The 13257-nt window shown below is 45.9% G+C and overlaps 1 protein-coding gene across 1 annotated transcript; it reads left to right on the top strand.

Annotated features, from left to right (window-relative positions):
* Positions 1-360: 360 nt before the first annotated feature.
* MED1 (mediator complex subunit 1) lies at positions 361-12542 on the top strand. The gene is made up of 17 exons (XM_065753846.1): positions 361-546; positions 2052-2158; positions 2940-3018; positions 3419-3473; positions 3602-3734; positions 4458-4486; positions 4843-4914; positions 5225-5299; positions 5880-5953; positions 6288-6377; positions 6517-6628; positions 6832-6956; positions 7056-7174; positions 7435-7636; positions 7802-7897; positions 7991-8096; positions 8517-12542. Exons 1-17 carry the CDS (start codon positions 519-521, stop codon positions 11764-11766), a joined length of 4752 nt encoding a protein of 1583 aa, XP_065609918.1. The 5' UTR covers positions 361-518; the 3' UTR covers positions 11767-12542.
* The last annotated feature ends 715 nt before the right edge of the window (positions 12543-13257 follow it).

Genomic DNA, 13257 nt, shown 5'->3' with positions numbered 1-13257 from the left:
GCACCCGCCAATTCTCGCGAGGCAATGACTGCTTCTCGCGAGAATAGGACAGGGCCCTCCTCCGCGAGATTTCAAGAGGTGAGAAGAGGAAAGGCGGAGGGGAGTGCGCGCGCGCGCCCTGTCGTCTCGCGAGATCTGCGAAAGAACTCCACTCAGGCACGGGGAGCGGACAATGCCCCGCCCCTTCCGCACGGACAGCGCTTTATCGAGGCACGCGCGCTCCGCCCCCAAGCGCCAATCAGCAGTCGGAAGGCGGTTCAGCGCGGGGAGGCGGAGCTTTCCGCGTAGGCCCCGCCCCTCACCGGACCCTCTGTGTTCTCCGTACGGACTTTCTCCCTCTCGCGAGACTCGGGAGTTCCCGCGAGAAGGGGGAGTGCTGCTGGAGGGATGGCGGCGGGCGCCGCCGCGTGAGGCCGGAGCGGAGCGGCTCGGCCGCGCCTCTCCCGTTCCCTTTCTGTTTGTTGAGGTGATCCCGGCGCTGCGGCTCCGCCGCGGGCCGCCCCTCCCCTCCCCGCGGCATGAAGGCGGTGCCGGGAGGCGCTGAGGGTGAGTGCCGCCTGGCGGGGCGCGGCCGCAGGGGCGTAGCAAGGCCCCGGCCTCGGCCTGTGAGGGCTCCCCCACCTCGAGAGGCGGCAGCGGGGCCGGGGGCCGGAGGGAAGGGCCAGGAGCCCGGTGGCACCGTGCCGGGCCTTCTCCAGCAGCTCCAGGCCGGGGCTGTGGTGGAAGGAAATAAAGGCGTATAATATAAATCCTGAGGTTGCGAGTCGGCTGCAGCGCGCACTGAGCGTGGCTGTGGGGATCTGTCCGTGCGCGGGAGGGGCCGAGCGGGAAGCTGAGCTCCTGGCACTGTCAGGGTGCAGAGCGAGAGGGGCTCCGGCTGGCTGTCACATCGCTGTCACTGTGCAGGTGACAGCCTGCAGGAGCTGCAGCCTGCCTGCCTGGAGCTGCCGCGTTGTGCTGGGTCCCCCGTTCTGGCGGCCCATGGCCAGCAGCTCTCAGACAGGTGGACCCAGAGCGACCCCCACCCCCCCCCCCCCAGCCTGCGTTTGTGATGGAGCCGAGAGAAGTGTTCAAAAGCATTTAATAAACGTTTGGTTATTTCTGATGCGTGGCTTTGATGGGGTCAGCATTGAGTCTATGAAATGCATTGGTAAACAAACCCTTCAGGTTTTGCAGGTGAGGGCTGGGGTCGTATGCTGTGGCAGTTATATTGCTGTAGACTTGTGTTTGCCTTGGAGCCAGTGTACCTGCAGCGGAGTTTATGTTGGTGGTGATGTCTGCTGCTTGTTTGTGTTCTTGGTTTTGTTTTGTTTGTTTTTTTTTACAAATGCAACTGTAGAAAAACCTTAGTGAAAAGAGGGAAAAAGCACTAAATTATAGTGTTACTGAAATTCGTGTTCCTTTGTGTGTGTATTTCCAGAAAAATGAACCCTTTCCCCGTGGGACTTTGTAGTTAATCTGTCTGACACTTCTGCTTTGGTTAGGTCCTGTATTCCACCTCTTCTTTCATCAGGGAGGTCCTTCCATAACAGTGGAGCTTTCTAAAACATACCCAAATGAGTTTGTAGAACCCCACACCATATATATAGGAATCTGTGGGGCAGATGTTTGTAAGGGCTGAGTACGTCACGGGTTGGTTGGGCTGTGCAACCAGCTTTCGAACCCACTGCTTCATCTGTGGTGTGGTTGCAGAGCACCATTGAGATGCCAGTCCTCAGATTTCACCATTTGTAGGTGAGGTTTGGGGTGACTGAGGGATCTGTGTAGATCTTTGGGGTCCATGCAGAATAGGAGACCTTATTCCAGACTCTTTGGCCCATCATGGACCTCTTGGATTTGATAGCTCGTGATGTATTTTTCACATTTATTTAACTTTAAAGTCTAGGTTGCAGGGACACATTGGTAGTAATTAAGTTTTCTGAAATTATGTGTAGCTTAAAGGTGGGAAGTGTATTTGTTACAAATGCCAGATGTTTGGGTTTTTTTTGCTAAAACTTTTATATATTGTCATGTTCTCTTTTTCTGCTTTTTCCTTGTGGTTTGTCTCACAGAGGCAGAAAAGCTGAATAAGATGAGTACTCTCTTAGAAAGACTTCACACCAAGTACAACCAAAACAGACCTTGGACAGAAACCATGAAGCTAGTCCGTCAAGTCATGGTGAGAAGCACTGGGATCTGAGCAGGAGGATTCTGGATATTTTTTTCAGTATTCAGTCTGTTGTTGGTCAGATCTTTGCAAAGTGATGAATGTTTTGTTAAGGCAGCGTGCCTGAGGCGTGCCATTCTCACTCAGCAGTGTGCAGGGGTGTGATGTGCATATCCTTGTGTCTGCCATGCCTTTGCTGTGATTGTGGCCTCCCACTCTGCAGCCTAAATGATGTGGGGCAGCTGTGGGTTCAGCTCCAAGCAGAGGATCATACTTGTGATTTCAGCTGGCTGGGGAAAGCCCTGAGCATCCTGCTGCGTGGTGTCACAGGGTTTTGTATTCTGTAAAGCAGTTTGCTTTCTTTTCACTCAAAACTCAGTGTTAGCTCAGTTGCATGTGGCTTTGAAATACAGGTCTTGTTGATAGAAAGGAGCAGGAGGCAGAGGAGAGCATCATCAAAGCCTGCTGTATATATTGTAGTAGTAAAAGTTCTCCTCTCTTTATTTCTCTGGCTCCTCTCATACAACTCCCATCTGATTAAGATGTTACAGCCTGTTCTTTCACATGAGCAAGTTGCTGTAAAAAAAAAATCAATTGCAGACCTGCCTTTGTTACCTGCTGCCAATATGGATACTATTCTGGTGCAGGAATTGGAACGAGGATGTAATTTTAGGATGAAATCTAATCTGCCTTTAATTACCTGAATAAACCTTACTCGACTGAACAAAAATTGCAGTAATTTTCTCTCATGGAGTGAAACTTTAAAAGACCATTTTTCTTCTTTCTGACATAGGAAAAGCGAGTTGTGATGAACTCTGGGGGGCACCAACATCTGGTGAGCTGTTTGGAGACTTTGCAGAAAGCACTGAAAGGTTGGTACACCCTGTGCATGCACTCAGGAAATGCTTAGCAGTGATAAACTGTGGAAATGCTGTTAGAGAAACCTGCAAGGTTACTGCTAGCACAGTTGGTTGCATTCATGGTGCTCACGTTTACAGAAGCATCCTTATTTCTTGTGAGTCATTATCAGTCAAGATTGCCTGTGTTATTTTTATTCTTATTGCCCGTACGTGATTTCCACTTGTGGACAAAAATCCACTCTCTCTCTTTACTTCTGAGAATGCTTATTTTTCTCTGTACAAAATGGTCCTGCTTGTTTTTTGAGTATAGAGTAGGAGTGAGTAAGTAGTTGAGATTGCTTTTAATGCTGATATGTCATTCCTGGAAAGATGTTGAATCACTGAGCCTTGTTTCTTTGCTTTCTGTGTCTAGTGTCTTCTCTGCCTGCCATGACAGATCGCTTGGAGTCTATAGCTAGACAAAATGGGTAAGTCTTCTCTTTATTTTATGGCAGAGGCATTTCCTCTTTATCTGTACACGTTGTAATCTCACTGCTGGTTTGACTTCTTTTGTGTGTGCATCTCATAGCAATTCTTGTTTTGTTTTGTATGTAAGCCTTGGATCTCACCTTAGTGCAAATGGCACTGAATGTTACATCACTTCAGACATGTTCTATGTGGAGGTCCAGTTAGATCCTACAGGGCTGCTGTGTGATGTCAAGGTGGCTCACCATGGAGAAAATCCTGTGGTATGTATTGCTGAGAAAGATAAGAAAAATTCCTTCATGTTTGGGAACTGTGGTTTTGCTTTCCTTTTTCTGATAAAATGGAGTATATTGAACATTCTGCCAAACCTAACGTTATACCTTTACTGCTTGCTCTGGTGGAAGGTCAAGATCCCCATGGAGTAGTCTGTTCCTCTGGTTTAATGTTCATTTGTGCAGGACTGTTTTACTGATGGTCTCTCTTTTCCTTTGAGTAGCATTACAACTGGAAAAATTATTTGAGGAAGTTACTATTGTTTTTCTGAAAGGTTTATTTCTGGGGGAACAATAAGGAAATTAATCTTACAGGTTTAGGACTGTAAGAAAATGGCTTTACTTCCCTCCTCCATAGGTGTAGGAGTCTGAATTTGCCATTGTCCTTGATGTAGCTGCTCTTCTGAAAACGGACTGCTTTTAATATCTCTGTTATAAAATCATAGGCTTTCAACCTGAGGCATCACAGCCTTCAAAGTTTATACAACTACAAATCAGTAGTTCAAGAAGAAATAGCATTGCTGTTGTCCTGAAGGGGGTTGACAAGCAGAACTAGAAACATAGCAACATGTAGTCCTGAGCATTTTGTTGCTTTTCATCAAAAGCTGATGCTCACAGATTTCACTGTCCTGATATTTTGCAGCTGTTGTGCTGCACGAAGACTTCAAGTGATGCATTTGACATTGATATTGCTGTGTGTTCTTTCCTTTTCAGAGCTGTCCAGAATTGGTGCAACATCTGAGGTGAGCTACATGAGCTGTTGCATATTCTGATTTTGATCAGATGCTGTTTTGTGCTTGGGAACAAAAAACATTTCGTAACTGTTCTTTCCCAAAAAGTCTCTCCCCTTCTCCAGGAGATCTTCTGGCTTTGGTTCAGGTATTTCTGATCCTGACTGTGCGTGGTATCTTGGAAGCCACAGCACAGTATTCATCAGAGTCAATAAAGCTGGATCATTTAAAGAACACATCATTCAGCTTTCATATTGCAGAAATCAATTTGAAGTTATTTAGTATGTGTTTTAATATCGCTTTTAGAAACAAAGTCTTATCTGTAACATATTTGAATACATATTACTTTTTGTCCCTTTTACTTTCAGAGAGAAAAATTTTGATGAATTTTCTAAGCATCTGAGGGGACTTGTCAACCTGTATAAGTTGCCAGGAGACAAGTAAGTCCAGAATATGCGTTGCATTTATTTACATCCACATGTATGAAAGTGATCAAGCCTTCAAGCTTGTAGTTCTGTGCTTAGCTTCTCATTGTTCCTGCTGTTTCTCAATCATGCTGACTTCATCACCACGTTTTGCACTGTACACAGTGGGTGAGGTGGATTTAACTCACAGTGGGAATGGGAATTGAAAAGTTAAAATTTCAGAGTGCTTTATGTGATGGAACCTGCTGCAGCTTGTCAGCCTGCAGTTCTGGGAGTTTGTTCTTTTTTGTACAGTTCCTTTTAATTCTTCTTATTTTATTTCCAGCAAACTCAAAACTAAAATGTACTTGGCTCTTCAGTCCTTGGAGCTGGATCTCTCCAAAATGGCAGGGATGTATTGGTAAGAACATCTCTGTGCTTTGCTGGTTGTTTTTTCATGGTGGTGGTGGTGTACTTTTCTGTGCTGTATCACGCTGACTGATGGTAATCATGACAAGTACTGTATATCCATGAAGTGTCACACCAATGCCTATGTACTGTGACACTATTGCTAAAAAATACAGTGCTGAAGCTTAAGAAAGGCTGTGCTAGAGCATGAGAGTGATAAAGGGAGACTGAAATTACTGCTCAGAGCTTTCTGGAATTGACCTTTTTTAACAGAATTCAACTGAAAACGTCTAGAAAGACAAAAAAAAATATTCATAACTAGATGGATTTGTGATAATGAGTGTTTTGCAGTCAGAAATGGAGAAACATTTCCTCATCTTATACTGCTGTAGAATAAGGAGATAAACCATCTGTGCTGTAGCAATAAGAAGTGGCTTCTGCTGTGCCTGTAGCTGTGTGGAGTTTAAGATAGGTACCTCTGTGACCGAGCAGTGTATATATTGAGATAAGATCTCAGACTTCCATCAGCACATGAACTGTGGCTTCAAATGTGGTTTGAGCTTGTTACAAACTGGTGATTGCCTCTCTTGCAGGCAAGCCACCAATGCAAACCCACTGGACAAGATTCTTCATGGCAGTGTTGGCTATCTCACCCCAAGGAGCGGAGGTATGTTTGACTAACACATAAAAAAGAAAGAGATTATTTTGTTCAGGGTCCCCTTTGTTAACGTTACCTGATGATAATAAGAAAAATGATAATCAAAGAAGAACAAGATGATTGAATATTTATAAGTCCCACACAGTCTACAGAGCTGTTTTTCCTTTACAAAGCTGTGGCAGTTGGCTGTGTCCGGGTCTTTGACAGCTCCTTCACGGTGCTCTTGAAGTTCTGTGCAGCATGTGCCACATTACAATGTGTATGTTATGTGGTTACAGGGGTTGATAACGATTGGGTTAAATTACATCATCCAGGTACTTGTTCATAAGCCTTTCTCCTTCAGGTCTGCTTATGAATCTCAAGTATTACGTCTCACCATATGATTTATTTGAAGATGGCACTGGAGCCCCCGTTATTTTGCATGAGAACAATGGTAGGTCACTTATAGAAGCCACTGCAGACTATTCTGCTATGTAAAGAAAGTAATGTATTTCCACTTGGAATAATTCATAAGGCTGGCTTTGGTTTTTTTCATCAGCTCACTGTTCTTTGTTTCTTGCCTTGTTTTGCAGTTCCTCGATCTTTGGGTATGAATGTGTCAGTAACAGTTGAGGGAACCATGGCAATGTACAAACTTCCCATTGCACCATTGATTATGGGTTCTCATCCAGTGGACAGCAAAGGGTAAGCAAAGGGGCTGTTGTTGCATTATATGAGGCTGAGAAATGTGTATTTTAGGCACGTGACATTCTTTTGAGGAGTCTTTTTAAGAAAATAGAACAAACTGCTTGTATTTGAGAAAATGGTAAATAATGTCTGGCACTCATAGCAGGAGCCAGAGTCATGCCTTGCATCTAATAAGATCTTGTATCAATTGAATATTCCAGAACTCCATCTTTCTCATCAATCACCAGTGCCAACAGCGTGGACTTACCAGCTTGCTTCTTCTTGAAATTCCCACGTCCTATTCCAGTGTCTCGAGCTTTCATTCAGAAACTTCAGGGCTGCACAGGTGAGTGGCAGATGTGTGAGAAAGATACTCCCAAAGCTTTTATTGATAAACTACAGCTATTTTTTTAAAGTGTGCCATTCTTTGCCATTTGTTTTCCAGGTATTCCGTTGTTTGACACAGCACCAACATTTGTACCTTTGTATGAGCTGATTACACAGTTTGAATTATCTAAGGAGGCCGATCCTGTGCCTTTAAACCACAATATGCACTTCTATGCAGTAAGTACGTGGTTACAGTCAGGGTGCTTTGCTTGTAGATGAGCTGTGGGAGGGGGGTTTCATTTGTTTCAGGCATTCTTCAAGCAGAATCAAGGAAACTGGTACAGCAGTGCCAGACTCTGCTATCCTATCATTAGAATTTTGATATGTTTTCAGCCAGAAAAGTGGCTTGGCATCACTTGAGTCTGGAGTCTGTACTAGCTGTCTGTTATTGCCTTGTACTCAGCACTAGCTGGAATAAAGCACAAATTGTTTGTCAGGCTCTTCCAGGGCAGCAGCACTGTTACTTTCTGAACAAGGATGCTCCTCTCCCAGATGGAAGAAGCCTTCAAGGAACACTGATTAGCAAAATCGCCTTCCAGCACCCCGGACGGGTTCCTCTTATCCTCAATTTGATCAGACACCAAGTGGCATACAACACACTGATTGGCAGCTGTGTCAAGCGAACAGTTTTAAAAGAAGGTGGGTAGTGCAGCAAGTGGGATGTACTGTGCAAATAATAAAGAACTCTGGGTTTTTCCTTTTTGTTTCTTCACTTTTTTCCCCTTTCTTTGTCGTAGTGTATAGAGCTATTACCTCTGGTTCATCTCCTGTGTTCTCTGATTTAGCAGTTCCTGTGTCTTCCAGATTCTCCTGGGATCCTGCAGTTTGAAGTTTGTCCTCTCTCTGACTCCTGTTTCAGTGTATCCTTTCAGCATCCTGTGAATGACTCCCTGGTGTGTGGTAAGAGCATAGTGTATTTAAAGGAGGGATGTCAGCGTTTTCTTCCACTGTAACCAGAATTTTGATTTCTTCTAAATGCCTTCTCTCTTTCAGTGGTAATGGATGTGCAAGACTCTACTCATGTGAACTGTAAGCTATACAAAGGGCTGTCCGATGCTCTGATCTGTACAGATGACTTCATTGCCAAAGTTGTTCAGAGGTAAACTGGATATTTTTGTTCCATCATTCAGTGTTACTTTGAGTGTTGTTTGTAAGACAGTATGCAGTAATTAGCAAGTACAGTTATATGTAAATGCCTTTGATGGCATTGCACCCAGTTTTTCAAACTGCAGAAAGCTCTACTTCGAGGGGCAGAACTGGCAATGCGAAAACAGGCTCCAAAAGTAACCTAGAAGCACTCTGAATCTTATGGACAAACTGTGTGTCTGTCTCATATTTCTCCTAGCAGTTTTTGTTTGGAAGAGAGGCAATGGAAATACAAACAGCAGAGCATCTACAGTGGCTGGAGCTGCTGCTCTCTTGTGCTCAGCAGCGTTATTGCTTGCCTTATGTGTGTTGAAGTTGTTAAAACTGTAAGGCAGCAAGGTATGTGCTAAACACCTTGTTTTGTGTCTTGCAGATGTATGTCCATTCCTGTGACCATGAGAGCAATTCGTAGGAAAGCAGAAACGATTCAGGCAGATACACCAGCCTTGTCCCTCATTGCAGAGACAGTAGAAGATATGGTGAAGAAAAACCTTCCCCCAGCCAGCAGCCCAGGGTATGGCATGACCACAGGCAGCAACCCGATGAGTGGTACCACTACCCCAACCAACACTTTTCCTGGGGGGCCCATCACTACTTTGTTTAACATGAGCATAAGCATGAAAGAGAGGCATGACTCAGTGGGCCACGGGGAGGACTTCAGCAAAGTGTCTCAGAACCCAATTCTCACTAGTTTGTTACAGATCACAGGGAATGTGGGATCTGCCATTGGCTCAAGTCCTACCCCTCCCCATCACACACCACCACCATTATCCTCACCAGCAGGCAACACCAAGAACCACCCCATGCTCATGAACCTTCTTAAAGAGAATCCTCCTCAGGATTTCTCCACTCTGTATGGGAGCAGCCCTCTTGAAAGGCAGAACTCTTCCTCTGGCTCTCCCAGAATGGAAATGGGTCCTGGGGGGAGTAAGCAAAAGAAAAAAAAATCCCGCATGCCTGCCGACAAGCCCAAGCATCAGACTGAGGATGATTTCCAGAGGGAGCTCTTTTCAATGGATGTTGACTCCCAGAATCCCATTTTTGATGTCAACATGACTGCAGATACCCTGGACACCCCTCATATTACTCCAGCACCCAGCCAATGCAGCACTCCTCCTGCTACATACCCGCAGCCAATACCTCACGCGCAGCCCGGTATTCAGAGAATGGTTCGACTCTCTAGTTCGGACAGCATTGGAGCTGATGTTACCGATATCCTTTCGGATATAGCAGAGGAGGCTTCCAAGCTACCTGCCACTAATGAGGACTGTCCACCCATTGGCACTCCTGTAAGAGACTCTTCTAGTTCAGGACATTCACAAAGTGCCCTCTTTGACCCGGATGTTTTTCAGACCAACAATAGCGAGAATCCGTACACAGATCCAGCAGACCTGATAGCAGACGCTGCTGTGAGCCCCAACAGTGATTCTTCAAACCATTTTTTTCCAGATGGGGTAGATTTCAATCCTGACTTGCTAAACAGTCAGAGCCAAAGTGGCTTTGCAGAGGAGTACTTTGACGAGAGTAGTCAAAGCGGGGACACAGATGATTTCAAGGGCTATGCATCCCAGGCTCTGAGTACTTTGGGAGTACAAGTGTTGGGGGGCGATGGGGGGGAAAATAAATTTAAGGGGAGCAATCAGTCTGATACAGTAGATTTTAGTATTATTGCAGCTGCGAGCAAAGCACTGGGGTCCTCTGACATCATGGAGCATCACAGTGGAGGTCAGAGCCCCTTACTGAATACAGGGGATTTAGGGAAAGAAAAGTCTCAGAAACGGGTAAAGGAAGGCAATGGTTCTGGAAGTAACATGGCAGGTTCTGGAATAGATGGGAAGCCAGGGAAGCGCAGCCGGACACCCTCCAGTGATGGCAAAAGTAAAGAGAAACTTCCAAAGCGGAAGAAGCAGGAGACAGATGGGAAGTCTCCGTCCCACAGTTCATCCAACAGGCCTTTCACACCACCAGCAAGCACTGGTGGGTCCAAATCTCCTGGGAGTTCAGGCAGATCTCAGACTCCTCCCGGTGTAGCTACTCCTCCTATTCCAAAAATCACCATTCAGATCCCAAAAGGAACTGTGACTGTTGGCAAGCCGTCTTCTCATGGCCAGTATACAAGTAGTGGCTCTGTCACCTCCTCCAGCAGCAAAAGCCATCATAGCCATTCTTCCTCCTCCTCCTCTTCTTCCTCTTCTTCGACCTCAGGCAAAATTAAAAGCAGCAAATCAGAAGGATCTTCTGGCTCAAAGATGAGCAGCAGCCTCTACTCAAGCCAGGGTGGCTCAAGTTCAGGTCCGTCCAAAAGCTCAGCTCAGTCAGTGGGAAAACCTGGATCCTCTCCCATTACCAAACACGGCCTCAGTAGTGGTTCTGGAAGTACCAAGATGAAACCTCAAGGAAAGCCATCATCACTTATGAACCCTTCCATGAGTAAGCCAAACATCTCTCCATCTCATTCGAGACCCTCAGGAGGTTCTGACAAGCTTGCCTCCCCCATGAAACCTGTTCCAGGTACTCCCCCATCGTCTAAAGCAAAGTCACCTATCAGTTCAGGTTCTGGAGGCTCTCATATGTCTGGGACTGGGTCAAGCTCGAGTATGAAATCGTCTTCAGGAATGGGATCCTCTGGGTCTATGTCACAGAAGCCACCTCCTTCATCAAATTCTTCCACGGCATCTTCATCTTCCTTTTCATCCAGCGGGTCTTCCATGTCTTCATCTCAAAACCAGCATGGAAGTTCCAAAGGCAAGTCTCCTAGCAGAAATAAGAAGCCATCTCTGACTGCAGTCATAGACAAACTGAAACATGGGGTTGTCACTAGCGGGCCTGGTGGAGATGACCCAATGGATGGACAAATGGGGCCAAGTTCCAATTCCTCAAGCCATACTATGTCCTCCAAACACAACATGTCTGGGGGTGAGTTCCAGGGCAAACGAGAGAAGAGTGACAAAGAGAAATCTAAAGTTTCTGTTTCTGGAGGATCCGTTGACTCTTCCAAGAAGACTTCAGATTCCAAAAATGTGGGAAGCACTGGAGTGGCCAAAATTATCATCAGCAAGCATGATGGTGGTTCCCCTAGTATTAAAGCCAAAGTAACTTTGCAGAAACCTGGGGAAGGAGGTGGGGATAGCTTAAGGCCTCAGATGGCTTCTTCCAAAAGCTACGGATCCCCTTTAATCAGTGGATCTACTCCAAAACACGAACGCTGCTCTCCCAGCCACAGTAAGTCACCAGCATACACTCCCCAAAACATAGACAGTGAGAGTGAGTCGGGCTCTTCCATAGCAGAGAAATCCTATCAGAACAGCCCCAGCTCTGACGATGGCATTAGGCCGTTGCCTGAATACAGCTCAGAAAAACATAAGAAGCACAAAAAAGAGAAGAAGAAAGTGAAAGACAAAGACCGGGACAGAGATCGGGATCGGGATAAAGACAGAGACAAGAAGAAATCTCACAGCATCAAGCCAGAGAGCTGGTCCAAATCCCCCATTTCAGCTGACCAGTCTCTCTCCATGGCGAGCAGTGCTATCCTTTCAGCAGAGCGGCCGTCCCGGGCTAGCCCTGAGTTTCTGATTGGGGAAGAAGATGATGATCTCATGGATGTGGCTCTAATTGGCAATTAATTTTCTCAGTATCTTTGAAAGATGAGCTGTACACGGGACCTGCGGGTTCCAGGGACAGAAAGGAGGGAACCACTTGCTGCAAACCTGCCACACTAATCTTTATGAAGTGTGTTTTAAGAGAAAAAGAAGTATTTCCAAGGATCTCCAAAGACTACACAGAATGCGTGTGAGTGCCAGCAGCTCGTTCTGTGAGCCAGGTTCCTGGCTGTGGCCTTCATCCTGTGGACACTTACACTCATGCTTAATAAGTATTAATAGGCCCATTAGACTTAATGGGTGTAAAGTATGTGTGTAAGTGTGGGAGTGGACCTCAAAGTGATGCAACAGAAACAGGCTGTCCTGGGAGGATCTGAGTTCCTCTGCCCCTCATTCAGACAAATGTGCTTTTGCTTTTAGGAAGTTTTAAGCTAGTTCTTTTAGGGTATGATATAGGGCTGGGTTTTGTTCCTTTTTAAAAGGTGGTTGGAAGGAAAAGAAGAAGTGCTTTTTAATTACTTTTCTGGCATTTCTTCATTCAGTGCCTGATTTGGGGCGGTGCTGAGGAGCTTCATCTTCCTCTGGTATGTGCTGCAGGATCAGGCCCTGTTCAGACAGTCATCAGTGTTTTTATTCCAGGTCAAAGTGATGAAAGGTTGCTGTCTGATTTGTTACTTCCCTTTCATGGTAGTTATTTATTTATGTCCATACCTGAATGCACTGTGCTGCTTGTTTTCATGCAGCTTTAGTTTCAGTGGTGTGATGCAGAGTCCAGAGGGACGTGGTGGTTTGGATAGAGCCTGTGGATTTAGAAAGCTCAGCTCAGTGCAGCCCCCATAGCTTTGGTGAAGTTGGTGAAATCCTGGCACGTGTTGGAGCAAATCTAAATTTACTGTCTTAATTAGAGTTTTGCTTCCTCATAAACTGAGCAAACTGAACTTCCCAAAACCCACTGAGGTGGATTGGTAAAGTGAGACTGTCTGTACACATCTCTTGTCTCTCTGAGGGGCGTTAGCTCAGCAGTGTGGGTCGGTCATGTCCTCGTGGTTGCACTTACACTGCTGGAAGCACAGACCCCAGCTGGTTCATCTGGGTAAGGACTGCAGCAGAAGCAGTGATTTCCTTAAACGGATTTCCCCCTTGGGCTGGAATTAAGAGCATGACTCAGGCATCCTCTGTGGTCTTATCTTGTGGTCCCTGGAAGGAAGAGAGACACAGGAGAGGGTTTTATTTTTAAAAGCAGTTGAATCCAATGTGCTGAAGAAGAAACCAAGTGTTACGTGAACACATCTTCTGAATTCTGGGCAGAATCCTGCTCCTGTTGGATTTCACTGACGGGGATGAGATGACACTTCAAATCTGGGGATGTTTCCCAAAGACACGTCAAGGATTTACACTGCAAACCACCGAGATTTGCAGTTCTGCTTTCTGCTCTGACGCTCAGGCAAGCAGTTTCTTTCCTGGCTCCATTGCAAGCCATAGCGAGGCAGATCCTCTTCCATAGGGTGGTGGTTG

This window comes from Cyrtonyx montezumae, unplaced genomic scaffold, assembly GCF_038088225.1.
Source record: "Cyrtonyx montezumae isolate F1298 unplaced genomic scaffold, pur_monq_1.0 scaffold_82, whole genome shotgun sequence".
NCBI classification, from domain to species: Eukaryota; Metazoa; Chordata; class Aves; order Galliformes; family Odontophoridae; genus Cyrtonyx; species Cyrtonyx montezumae.
The sequence above is the reverse complement of the archived record's forward strand: the minus strand, read 5'-3'. Positions and strand labels throughout refer to the sequence as shown.